General features: G+C 56.4%; 1 protein-coding gene across 1 annotated transcript; it reads right to left on the reverse strand.

Moving 5' to 3' along the window:
• Positions 1-1,684: 1,684 nt before the first annotated feature.
• On the reverse strand, positions 1,685-13,172 carry AGT (angiotensinogen). The gene is made up of 5 exons (XM_052640691.1): positions 13,142-13,172; positions 7,749-8,605; positions 4,616-4,883; positions 3,073-3,217; positions 1,685-2,341 (listed from the first exon to the last, which is right to left on the reverse strand). Exons 2-5 carry the CDS (start codon positions 8,575-8,577, stop codon positions 2,153-2,155), a joined length of 1,431 nt encoding a protein of 476 aa, XP_052496651.1. The 5' UTR covers positions 8,578-8,605; positions 13,142-13,172; the 3' UTR covers positions 1,685-2,152.
• Between the last annotated feature and the right edge of the window lie 213 nt (positions 13,173-13,385).

Below are 13,385 nucleotides of genomic sequence, written 5' to 3' on the forward strand. Positions count from 1 at the left end.
AAAAGGTTCTGCTCCTGATTTGAACATGTGCCCCTTTGAGACCCTAAATCCAAGAGGCAAGCCCTGACCGGCTGTGGCCACGTTCCCTTCTGGGGGCCTGTGTTTGGAGGAGAGGTGAGCCCTGACCGGCTGTGGCCACGTTCCCTTTAGGAGCCTGTATTTGGAGGGGAGCCTTTGAGCATCACTTAGACCAGTGCCCCCTAAACTCTGGTGTGACCCCTGGGCCTCCCGTAAAGGTGTGCATCGTGACCCAGGAGGTCTGAGTGGGGCCTGAGGGCCTGCCTCTCACAGGCTCCCAGGGCAGTGCTCCCATGAGGCTCTATGGGAGGGTCCTGTCCTTGCCTTTCAAGCTTCTTGGGGCTGTGCTCCCAACTTGCACTGTGGCCCCGAGCCACGTATGCTTTCTCCTCTTCCAGTCTCTCTGTTCCTCCCTCTGACAGTGATGGCTCTGACCGCGCTGAGAGCTCACCAGCAATCCCGGGTTACCTCATCTCAAGACCTCTAATCACGTCTGCAGAGCCCCCTTTGCCATCTAAGCTCATGCTCATGGATGCTAGGGCCTGGGACTTGGCTGGCTCTGGGTGCCATTATTCAGCTTGCTGCAGCTGCCCACAGGTAGGCGCCCCAATCCCTGCTGTAGTTCTGTGGAACAGGGCTTCTAGACAGGGTGGAGGTCATGAACTCTGTCTGGACTAAGTTGATTATTATTCATTTATTCACCCAAGCGTTTCCCATGTTACAAATAAGGGTGGGGAGGCCCAGAGAGCTGAAATAAGTGGCTCTGGGTTAGTATCTGGACTCCCGCCAGCCGCTGTCTCTGGAACCCCTGCTCCTAAGCGATCCCATGCTGCCTCGTGTGCCTGGCGCAGCAGGCTAGACGCCTCTGAGGCCCACAGAGCTGGGAAGGACAGCCGTCTCCCCTGATGCCGAAACTAGGCAGAGGGGTTTCAGCGGCAGAAGGGGCACTTGGGTGTGTGGGTGGAGAGCCTGAGATGCTGGCCTGTGCTGGCCTTGGGCCAGGCGCAGACCCGGCCTCCATCCTCACAGCTCCCTCTGGGCGAGCCAGACCCTTGGAATAGCTGCCATGGCCCAGCCAGGGCAGACTGGGCAGCTCCTACAAGCAGACCGCAGACACCACCCGTTTCCACCCTGCAGCCTCCCAGCTCCCCTGTCCCCCACCCTGCTCCTTGACCCCTGTGATAGTGGCTACACTGCACGCCCACTTGGTCCTCCGAGTATTCATGGACGCGAGGGAGAGAATGTGCTTTCTGTCCATTTCACAGTTAGGGGGAAACAGCACGGGCCCACCTCCTTCCCAGGATTTAGAAGGTGGGGACCCCGCTGAGGGGGACATGCGCCCATGTCCATGGGTGAAGATCTCTTTCTCCGTCTTCCGATTCCAGGCACCGGGTGAACAGCGCTCCGGGGGGTCCAGGAGGACGAGTGACAGCTGTCCCCTGCCCAGTTTTGCCAAGCGAGTTCTGTGCAGCTGCTCACCACCGCCAAGAACTTCTCCAGACAAGGCTGAGGACAGCCTGTGCCTTCATGAAAGCCCCATGCAAACAGGGCCCCAGGCCCTGGAAAGCCCTTCCGGTGCTGCACTGCAGCCTGCTGCTGCCCCACACATATTTGTCCTGCTGCTGCCAAGTGAAAGAATTTTCCTTTTTTGTTTATTGTTGCAAGACATTTATTAGTAACACAGGGACTATCAGCCAGGGATTACAGATTAACATACATTCAGACACTTGTGTTTTTTTCATAATGTGTTTTTCAGAAACCGCAAGTATCAGGGGAAGGGAAAACAGAAACCCAGAGAAAGGAAGGCATTGGGGGACCACTTGCAGGTCATCGTCACCGTCAATAAGCCAAAGGTAAGCCTGCGGCAATGAGAAAGGGGTGTTTTAATTTTAATGCCCAATTTTATTCTCAGTGAAAGAGGAAACCATTTTTGGTTTCACAGTCAAGCTGACGTGATCCAACTCTATCAGAAGCGATGGCCCGTGCAAAACGTGGGCTCGAGGCCCGGCGTCCACCACCACCACCCGAAGGCTGCTCACTGTACACAGTGTGCGTTTCCTGAGGAGCGGCCGCTCTCAGCTCCAGGTGGACGCGTGGAAGCGAGCAGGGGTGTGCACCGACACGGGTGGCGACCTCACTCAGCGCTCAGCGGGCGGGACACGCGGCCCAGGAAGTGCAGGGCGGCCGAGCTTCTCTCCAGGACAGCCAACAGGAACGGGCTGTTCAAGGTCACCTCCAAGGCCTCTGGCCCGGCCGGCTGTGGGACAGACCCTGGGGCCTGCTCTCCATCTGCTTTCAGTTCGAAAAGAACACTGTTCAGCACCTGCAAAGCAGTGAGCCTAGGCGTCACTCCTGAAGGCCTGGGCCCCAGGGGGGCCCATTCTCCAGCCTGCCCACCCTCACTCGACCCAACTCACGGGACACGGCGGCTCCTCTCCAAAGTGTCCCTCAAACCCACCCGTCTCCACTCTGCCCTGCTGTCCCGGGCAGGTGGAGTCTGGCCCCTGGCCCCTGGCATGCCAGGGCTTACTCCCCCTCTCTGCTAACACCACAGAGAGCTCCGAGGCCAGGACTGTGAGCCACCCCCACGTCTCACCCTCCCCGCATTAAGGCACTTCTCAGCTATGGGGTTGCATCACCCCTGTGCTCCTGGGACAGTCCGTCCACTGCTGTGTGCTTCCCTGAAGCCAGGAGCTGAGTGCCAGGGCCGGCGGCCAGCCTAAAGGCTCTGCTCTCCAGGCCCTAGTCCTGACCCTGCTGTGGGATCTGGAGAGGACCCAAGGCGAGGCCTGGCTGCGCAGAGCCATGAACACATGCAGGGGAGGGGTCCCCTGCTCTGCAGCTGTCCTTGGGAAGACCCAGAGAGCGCTGGCCACTTCCCCACCCCGGGCCAGCAGCCTCCTGGCCACCTGCTCACTCCTCCCCATCCCAGCTGCCTCTACCCAACCCCGCACCCCACCCCTCACCGAAGCCTCCGCTGCGTCCCTCTCGCGGGTGCCTCCCACCCCACGAGCACACAGCCTACGGCAGGCATGGATGCCACCCGCCCAGTACCTTCCCAACTCTGAGGTTGGCATCGCTGATTTTGCCCAGGTTTGCCTCGGCGCCCAGCAGGGTAGGCAGCTTGGCCTGGGCAAGCAGGTCCTGCAGGTCATAGGATGCTTTCAGTGTCAGCTGGGGCACGGTCAGGTGGATGGCCCTGTGGAGACGACACATGGTTACCAAGGGTGTCTCACAGCGTGAGGCCCTGGGCACGCTGGGCTCACAGAAGACCCGGAAGCGTGTGCTCCCGAACGAGGAAGTGTCTCCACGCTCACTCGGCTAGGGTGTCTCAGGAAAACGCTCAGCAATAAGTACACTGGCAAGCTTCCATGTTCTTTGAAACACTGTGAAAGGGAGGCGCTGAATTCAGTGGTGGGCTCTCTGAGGGACTGGTGTGAACAGTTGTCAGTTCTGTCTTCTGTTCCTTCTCTCGGTTGGCTGCATTGAAAGTGTCCTCAGTGGATAATTCTCAAATGGTGTCCTCTAAAATAGTGCCATGTCTCATTACCTTCCGGTGCAGTGGTGAGCTCCCCGCGGGAGGGAAAGGGGAGGGGCAGGCGCAAGGTCAGCCTCTGTGTGGGCGTGTCACTTAGGCCAGTTCGCCCCCACACAGAAGCCCTGCCTCCTTGGGCGCCCCTGAGAGCCCATCGATGTCTCCAGTGACTGTACATGGCCGTCAGCACGCCGTGTCTGTAGCAGTCTATTCACAGGAGCCAAGAGCTAGACGGGACCCAAGTGTCCCCGCAGGGGACAGATGGACACACGGAAGGTGGCGATGCACAGAATGGAGTACTGTCGAGCCTTAAAAGGAAGGGAACGCTGACACATGATGCAATATGGATGAGCCTTGAGGACGCAGTGCTAAGAGAAACAACCCAACACGAGAGGCCAAACACTACATGGCGTGCCACTTGCTGGAGGCACACAGAGGAGTCGGCACACGGAGACAGGGAGCAGAAGGGCGGTTGTCGGGCTGGGGGAGGGGAAATAGGAGTCAGTGTTCACTGGGCACAGAGTTCCCGTTTGGGAAGAGTAAACGTTTCTGAAGATGGAGGGTGTAGCACCAAAACGTGAAGGTATTGATGTCATGTTGATAAACACTTAACAATTGCTCAGGTGATCGATTTTATGTTACGTGTCTTTCACAGTTTTTTAAAATGACTTAGAAAGTGTTGACCACAGGAGGCCCCCTGTGCCCCTTAGTGCCTGTCTCAGAGCAGAGGGCCTGTTGGATGTGGGCCTCCCAACCCTGCAGCTAAGTGTCAGCACACGGGGAAGGGGATTCCTCCTCCCCTACCTCTTCTGTGCCCAGAGAGAGATGAGAAGAGCTGAGTCTGTGCCTGGAGAGGGTGCTTGTGTGGGGGTGCCCAGGCCTCTACTCACCTTTCCCACCCACCCCCACCCCTTGCCTGCTGGGCCCCCAAGACTCAGCCGACACCATGCCCTTGCCCACCCATGCCCCCCGACTCCCTGGGCAGAATAGCCCACGCAGATCCCCGTTCTCCGGGGTTGGGGGGCAGCCCAGGAGGGTCCAAGCAGTTTCCTGGAGCCATACCGAGGAGAGAGATTCTTCATTCGGGTCAGGAAGTTGTGCTGGAAGATGAGGGCCTCCACCTTTCGCAGGTCGAGGGTGTGGTGCGGCTGGATGAGCAGCAGGTAGCCGTTGGCACTCAGGGGCACGCGGGTCATGGAGAGGTGGTTCTGGTTGTCGCTCCAGTAGTGGAAGGTGCCAGTGCCGGAGAGCATGGGCACTGACACTGAGGTGGTGTTGTCCACCCAGAACTCCGTGAGCCCTGGCAGCAGGGAGAACCCCTTCATCTTTCCTGGGGACCCAGCAGGAGACAGGAAGGGGAGAGTAAGGGAGAGCATGGGGCTCCGGTGGAGCAGAGGGGCAGGGATGCCTCTAAAGCCTCCAGCACCACCAAAGCCTCCTTCCTGGCCCCACAGCTTCACCAGCCCCAGGGCACCCAGCAAAGCCTTCCTCCTGCAAAATCCACCGGCGGCCAGTGTTGAAAACGTGGAACACGCCAGACCCCAACCTGAGGCCCACAGAGGAAAATCCTACCCCGCTATTCACAGACCAGGTAAACTCAGGCCCAGAGCTGTCCTGGCCCCAAGCCTGGGCTCTGCCTGCTCACTTTAGAAAACAAAACCACTATTTTTTAGAGAAGCTTTAGATTCACAGCAAAATTAGGAGGAAAGTGCAGATATTTCCCATATACCCCCTACTCCCCAGCAACACACAGCCTCCCCCACCACCAGCCCCATTAGATGGTACGTTTGTTAACACTGGCGAACATCATCACCACCCAGAGTCCATGGTTCACATCAGAGGTCACTCTTGGACATTTCACAGGTTTAGACAGACACACAATGACGTATCCGCCATTGTGCCGTTGTGCAGAATTCCTTCGCATTTCTCGGTACCGCTTGCTGCTAGAGACCCAGGATGACCTGTGGATGTGAGCTGTGTGAACCTTTGTGCTGGGCCCAGAGGGGACGGGCAAGCCCTCTGCTAGCACCCCTGCCAGTAGGCTGTGGCCTTGGGCTTGAGGAGCTGAGCTGCCAGCTGACTCGGCTGCTATTGAGCAGACTGTTGAAAGCACTGATGCTTGGGCTGTCTCCGTAGCAGCAGCTGGGCACACCAGCACACCCCTCCCTCTGCAGCCTTCCTAGCCCCTTGAAAGGCCCAGTTTTGTGGTTGTTCCTGGGAGAACAACGTGAAGTTGAGGATGAGCCCATCATGGAGTGGCCCCGGATGCCTGGCACTTGGAGGTCTGAACAGAGGTGACTAAATGAGTCAGAGCTGTGAGTCCTCGGAGGAGCGGGAGTAGGGAGCTGGGGAGGGCGCCCAGGTGTTGTGAGACAGGAGTGGCAGGGTCCCCAGCCCTGCCTTGTCCTCTAGCCTGGGATCCCTGTGTCTTCAGGCAAGTTCAGCTTGCAGGGGGGTTGCACGCAGGAAGCTGGCCCACGGGACTGAGAGGAGGCTTGTTAGTTTATGGGGGAAAAAAGGACACTACCTCCAAAAAGATGTGGGAGTCTGAGACGAGGGTGGCTTCTGCCTACTCTGCTCATCTCATCGGACAGCATCCTGTCCTCATCCAGAGGTTAAGAACATCTCGCCAGGTTAGGACAACAGGTGTGGCCCATTTCTGGCGCAGAGGCTCTCTCTGACTTTGCCTTTTGGGAAGCAGGCCTTTCTCAATGAGCTCTCCTGCTGGGCACCTGTTAGCGACTCTTGGCTCAGCCCAGGGGCCCCCTCGGTCCTACATGGGGTGCAGCCACCCTCCGCTATGTGGTCCCCGACTGGACGCTGCTCTCAAGACCTGTCAGTGCCGGGATCTGTACGATCCTGGGCTGTCACCTTCCTCCTGCTCCCGGGGGCAGCCTGCTGCCTCTTCTCGGCAGCTTTTCAGACTTCCAGGTTATTGTCAGAGTAAGAAAACTGTGTTTTGGTCAACCTTCCTCCGTCCCCACAGTTCTGCCTTCCGGCCGCCGACGTCCTTGTCTCTCAGTCCTACTTGCATATATTGATGGGACCTCACACACAGCTTCCCTGGCCCACTCATCCATTCACAGAGCTTCAGAGTCTTGTTCCTGGAACCGTTTGCTGAGCAATTGCATAACCTTCCAACCACTCTCCCTGCCTCCAGTCCCCATAGCACAGGCCAGGGACCTCTGAGCAGAATGCCTGGCGCCCAGCTCCCAGCCACCCACAACTCCAACCTCCCATTAGCACATTCAAAGTCTCAAAATCTGGCCTTGACCCATCTCTCTGGCCTTGCCTAACACTGATCCCATTCTCTTCCTCTGAGCTCAGGCCAAACAAAATCGCCCCTGTTCTGGTTCCTCGCCCTGACCTTTGCAGTCTTGCACCATTTCCCAGCCTGCCTTCTGTCCTCTCCCAGGCGACAGCCTTCCCCGAGCACCCTGAGCCCCAGGCACCTGCACAAAGCACCTTACCTTCAGCTCTGGGGCTGAGGCATTGGCCTGTGGGATCCAGCCTTCTGGTTAACCACAGTCAGCAAGCTGAGTCGGGGCTTGTGCTGTCTCCCTGTTCTCCCCTCTGAAACATCAGCTCAGACTCTTGCAAGTAATACTTCCCCAATCATCATTTCTGAATGAATGAACATCTTGTGTGTGACGCATTATTTTGGTAATAACCTTCTCCCAATATGAAAATGACCCCAGCAAACAAACTGGATATTTTTGCATGGGACAGTGAACTTCTCAAGGACAAGATCCCTTGACCTCAACAGACATGAGCCCAGCCCTTCTGTGTGTGGAGCTGGGCCACGAGCTATGTGTTTAGAAAGTAGGCCCGTGCTTGTGGGTGTGGCATCAGGAGTGGTCACTTTGTCTGTCTGAGTCTTCTTCGTCACTGATAAACAAAGGCAGTCATACCTCCTCACCGCATCTCTAGGGGGTCCAATGACACAAGTAAAAGGGTTCAGCACAGCAGGGGCACAGAGTAGCGTGGCAGATGGGGAGGCCAATGCTCAGATGATGCTCGTCCAAGGAGCCCCGTGGGGCAGCCACTTGGTACTTGCTCATCTGCCCCCGTGCCCATCTCTAGGCGTGGCCCTGCTCAGCGGAACTGAGATGCTGGACACTGAGTTCACACAGAAAGAAGACTGCCACCCTCCTGCGCTGGCCAGGGGCAGAGCCCCGCCGAGGGCCGGCCTTACCTTGGAAGTGGACGTAGGCGTTGAAGAGCAGGGTGCTGTCTGGGCTGGCCGCTGCCAGGGGCCTGCCCATGTTCCACCCCGTCGCTGCCTGCATGAACCTGTTGATCTTCTCAGCAGCGAGATTTGGGTCCGTGGACAAGTCTAGTGAGCGTGGGAGAGTGATGGGGGCGAAGGAAGAGAGGCCCTGCACAAAGGGCTGCTTCAGGTGCAGGCCAGGGGCTGTGAACAGGCCAACCACTGTGGACAGGCGCAGCCTGGCCTGACTGCCGGACACGCCCGGGGCGACCAGAAGGCCCTGGATGGCCTGCAGGGAGGACAGGACCTTGCGGCCGTCCAGCCGGGAGGTGCAGCCCTGACCCTCCCCAGGGACACCCAGGAATGCCTGCAGTCTGCTGGCCGTGGGGTCTAAGGCCCCCGTGTAGAAAGAGGCCAGGGTGCTGAAGAGGGCCACTGGGGAGAACACAAGCCCACTGGCCACGCTCCATGTATCGCTCAGTGTCTTGTACACGTGGAAGCCCATGAAGTTGAGCAGCAGCCCCACCTCGGAGGCCCGCAGCCGGTCTTCAGCCTCTAGCTTCTCAGTGGCTCGAACCAGCTGTTCCCACAGGGCCTCTTCATCCACTGGGGATGACTTGGTCTGAATGGGTGCAGGTGTGAAAGTCGGGTCTGCAGGTGTCTCCACATCGGGCTTCTCCAGCTGGTCACAGTTGCTCTTGCTGTGGACGAGGAGGTGGAAGGGGTGTATATACACCCGGTCACCAGCAGCCAGGCCAGCCCAGGCCAAGAGGCAAAGGACGGCGGCTCCTAGGCTCAGGCCAGCGGGAGCCATCTCTGACCGGGCACTTGCTTCTGCTATCCTGAAATATTTTGTGAAGAGTTAAAGGGGATTATTACGTGTCTTCCAGCAATATTCCCTGCAGCCAGTCAGCACATGAGACACCTATCCCTGTCTCATGCATTTCAAGGAGAAGGAGTGGCTCAACGCTCTCTGAAAGACATCTGCAGAGGCGCTCCAGCTGCAAGCACGCTATCGTGGGCTGAGCTGTGCTTTTGTGGGGCTTTATTTCAGGGCTGGGTTTGGGTTTTGTTTTGTTTAGATTTTAAAGTGGTAAGCATGTCTGAATATTAAGACATTTGTGGATTTTAAAGAAAAATACGAAATGGGGTTATTTTTAATGTAAACACATGTTTTCACAAAGTACTGCAGGTATTTTTTGTCAAGAATATGTAAGCGGCTGATACATTTTTACCTTTGTTAATTAGTGGTATGATGCTTCAGTCAATAATTACATGTTTAACAAAAGAATAATATGGAAGCATCTTAATTTATTTTTAAAGGAATACTTTGAGTGAAAAAAGTATCATGATAGTTGTTATGCAAAAATTTAAAAATTCATATGTCAAAGTTGATGGAAGAAATTTTTACATACTGAAGTATGGAGAAGTCATTCTGGTTTATCCAGAATGGAGCTGGTGGCCATTGTGGATGTTGTCTCAGACATGTTCATATATCACTGAGAACTTGAGTTTTCTGAACGATAACAGACCATAGCCGTAGCTGCCAGCTGCAACCTTCTGGTCTCAAGGTCTCCCCTTGTAACTATGCAACCATTTTGAATCCCAAACAATCCTTGCTTAACAAATACCCTTACTTGCCAGTTCCAGTCCTAACTCTTGACAAACAACGTATGTAATTTTGCAGTTCCTGCCTTTATAAGCCTCCTCTGTGTTTCGTCTGGTAGAACACAACTCAGGTGCTTCCTGAATCTGTGTCTTTCTGCGATAGGCCTCAGTTTGGCTCAAATAGAACAGTTGTCTATTCTTATTATAGATTATTTATTGATTATTTTTGCTAACAAAGTCCTGACCCCTAGTGCCTCAAAATGCGACTGTATTTGGAGACAGTCTTTAAAGAGGTAATTTAGGTTTAATGAGGCCTTTAGGGTGGGCATTAATCCGGTCTGACCGGTGTCCCTATAAGAGATCAGGACACAGGGAGAACCGCATGAAAACATTAGGGGCAGACGGCCAGGAGACCACCTGCAAGCCCAGGAAAGAAGCCTCAGAAGAAACCAACCCTGTCAACTCCCGGCCTCCAGAATCAAGAGAATACAGATTTCTTCTGTGTAAGACTCCAGTCTGTGGCTCTGCGGTGGCAGCCTATAACACCCATATGCCCACCTGTTCAAGGCTATAAATTTTCCCCAAAGAACAAAATGTGAGGCAGCAAGGGTCTTTGTGGGGCTCCAAGCCCTAGGGTAGGTGGTAAACCATTTTGGAATACAAGACCAACTCACACAGAGGTTTCTCCTGTGTTACAAATTAGCCTGACAAGAAAATAATCCAGCTGTGTGGGAAATGTTCCCTTATTTCCCCAGCCAAGTTGTGTAATTTAGAATGGAGATCTCGTATTTGTTTGGCTCTTTCCCATAGATTATCCAATCTAACGTGTCACGTGAGCTAAGATTGTTCCAGTTCTTTGCAGACACAGAAAGGGGAGTTCTGGGATACAGAGAAACATCCCCAAGCTCATGTTACAGCCAGGATGTAACAGAGATCCGATTCCAACCTACATTACCCTCACAGGTTATTCTCCACCCCAGTGCTCACAGGACTCACCCAGAAAGCCTGAGAAACTATCACAATCTGAGTCTCACTTCCAGAGATGCTAATTAAGTGACCCTGGGAAGGGTCTGAGAAAGGGTTTTTAGTCTCCCGGTAGTCCTAACCTGCAGCTGGAATTAAGCACCGTAGACTCAACCTGGGGAAGCCCAGACATCCCTGCCTGTCTCAACCCCCTCCCTAGCGCGCACCCGCCCTGCAGAGTAGATCCCCGAGGGGCTCCGCGTCGTCTGTGCCCGGGCCCATTCATCAGCAGCCAGATTTCACCGGTCTGTGCCCAGTTCTCCCAGGAGGCGCAGACGTGCCTCCACAGTGTAGAAGCTCTCCCTGCCTCACCTGGGGCAGGTGAGGTGGGACAGTGCTCAGCACCTCTGCCTCAGCCTCACTTCTAGCCAAGAGAACGGGCGTGGGCTGAGCTCCTGGGAGGAAAGGCTCCCGGGTCGGCTCTGCTGGCTTTTTCCGCGATGGGTCTCACTGAGGGAATGAATACTCCTTTATGGGTTCACTGCGCTCTGGCGGCTTCTATGTGGCGCCGCCTGCATTTTGAGGGAAGGCGAGTGCTGTGCTACCAGGTAGCTGCCCGGCCTTCCCACCCCCCTCACTCTCCCCTGCCCTCCCAGAGCTGGCCTGGGCCTCCTTGGAGCCATGGGCCATCACCACCAACTCCAGGTCGCCTCGAAGCCTAGCTGGTTCCTGCACACCCACGCGTGCCTGGGCAGGTGCGGCGCCTGCAGCCGCTGGGTGAGGGCTGACATGCGCTGTGTACCCACTCTGCTCTAAGTGTCAAATTGCCAAGGGAACTCTGACCTCTGACCTCAACTCCCACCTACTCTCCTTCCAAGCTGTTTGACTCCACCCACTGTTCCCACAAGGAGTTACACAACACGGAAAAAAAGGACAGAAACTTCTCTCTTTATAGGCCTTCCTGTCAGGCAGGCCTAAGTTGCCCAATGACACCTCTCCAGGGGAAACTGGCGGGGCCTGAGTGTGGAGAATCCTTCAGGAACAGGCCTAAGGGTCCTGGGCGGGGGCCGTGCAGGTGATTGCAGCCGCCTCCCAGCTTCCTTCAGGCACAGGCCCCGTTTCAGGTGATTTACCAGGTAGAACAGAGGCTGTTGTTTGCTCTCGGTTGTGGTCTGTCTCACTGGCCTGGGTGCCAAGTTAGCGCACAGCTTCCCAGCCTGACAGCCGCGCCTTGGGTTTTCTCTTCCACCTGCCTACACCTGGCCTCCCCCTTGACCAGCCTCTCCTGCACGGCTTCCTACATCTCAGGGCTTGTGCTCAAGGCTGATGAGGATGGTAGCAAACACAAGTGCAAGGCTGCTCACAGCTTCAGTGACTTCAGGGGCCAAGCCTGAACCCTCACAGCAGCCTACCTTCTTGTCTGGGCCTCCTCACTACCGATTCCACCCTTCGACTGGCCCTCCACGCCTGGCACTCTGAACTCACCCCCCCTGCCCACCTCTCCTCACCCTGTGGCGCTGCTGCTGCTAAGTCACTTCAGTCGTGTCCAACTCTGTGTGACCCCACAGACGGCAGCCCACCAGGCTCCGCCGTCCCTGGGATGCTCCAGGCAAGAGCCCTGGAGTCGGTGCCATTTCCTTCTCCAATGCAGGAAAGTGAAAAGTGAAAGTGAAGTTGCTCAGTCGTGTCCGACTCTGTGTGACCCCACAGACGGCAGCCCACCAGGCTCCCCGTCCCTGGGATGCTCCAGGCAAGAGCCCTGGAGCGGCGCCAGGGCCTCCTCTGCCCGTGGCGCTAGTCCCCTGCAGCTCTGATCACTGCGTCACTCATGTGTGTCTTATGGTCAGCGTGTATCGCCGTCTCCTCCCACACGGATGCAAATCCTGTAGGACTGAGGTTCTTGCTCTGTTTTGCTTACTGATGTGTCCCACATTCCCAAAAATACAACAAGTGGTGGCTAAAGGATGCTGTCCTGCAGATGAAGAGACACAGGTTTGGAGACTTGCTCAAGTTCACACAGCTGGTAAGAGACAGATCTAGTGGTCGAGCCCAGAGCCCCTGACTCCATACTTCATACACTTAGGCACTGATCTATACTGCTTCTGAACAAGACTGTATCTTTTTAGTTTATTCTCAAGTTTAGAAAGCACTATCAGGTGTTAGCACTCTTAATTTATAGCATAGTTCCCGAGAAAGGGGGACCAGGTACTGCCGCTGGTTCCATTTAATAGACAAGCAAACCGAGGCTCAGGAGGCAGAGTGACGAGCCTGACTGCTCAGACCCGGGCCTCGAACCCAGGACCAGAGCCGGCACTGCCTCCAAAGAGCGGCAGGAAAGTAGACCACTGCTCCCCTGAGCCCTGTGGGGGCGCAGCCCCAGGCTCACTGAGCCTGCCCTTCTCCCCAGCTGCACTGCCTGCACAAGCCTTGCTCGTCCTCGGGCTGGAGGAGGACCCAGGGGACTCCTTCTGCGCCAGGCCCCTAGGACCCAGCCCTGCTCAGAGGGAGCGGAGGACCCCGCCAGCCTGCCTGCTGCTCAAAGGAGCAGTTCCTCTGGTGAGACCCATGATGCGCTCAGGGGAGGGCCAGCCTGTGCCTCGGGGAGAGGCACCCTCCGAGTCTGGTAATGCCACCTGCAGCCCGGGTCAGCGCTGTCCCCTGGTTCCTGGGTGCAGTTTAGCCACAGGCTTCCAGCAGCTCTCCCCCATTCCTGTCCACCAGAGCGCCCAGATTTCTCCTACCAGCAAACAAGGCAGCTGTGTGAAGAGAGCTGGGGAGGGGTGTGTGTGGAGAGGGCCCCCACTCACCTTCCGCTCTTGTCCTCAAGACAGGGTGGCCTCTTCCTCTGGCTGGGCCACCGAGGCCCTATTTATGTCTGAGGGGTGGGGATGGAGCGGTTCCCAGACCAGCCTGTGCTCAGGCCAGGGGGAGGGTGTTTACATGACTTGGCCAGGCCGTGGGGGTGGGGGCCTCATCAGCCTCCCAATAGAGGGACAAATGCCAGGCCAGGCGACTCTCAGGATGGGCCTCCTTCCAGGAATCCAGGGGGAT

Source organism: Budorcas taxicolor, chromosome 5 (genome assembly GCF_023091745.1).
Source record: "Budorcas taxicolor isolate Tak-1 chromosome 5, Takin1.1, whole genome shotgun sequence".
Classification (NCBI taxonomy): Eukaryota; Metazoa; Chordata; class Mammalia; order Artiodactyla; family Bovidae; genus Budorcas; species Budorcas taxicolor.

What these genes read in the sequence shown, in the direction of transcription:
- AGT (XM_052640691.1), bottom strand. Translation starts at nt 8,577, where the DNA reads ATGGCTCCCGCTGGCCTGAGCCTAGGAGCCGCCGTCCTTTGCCTCTTG. An exon ending in CGCCTACGTCCACTTCCAAG is followed by an intron (nt 4,884 to 7,748) that starts GTAAGGCCGGCC and finishes CTGGGTCCCCAG; the next exon opens with GAAAGATGAAGGGGTTCTCC. An exon ending in CCAACCTCAGAGTTGGGAAG is followed by an intron (nt 2,342 to 3,072) that starts GTACTGGGCGGG and finishes ACTGCTTTGCAG; the next exon opens with GTGCTGAACAGTGTTCTTTT.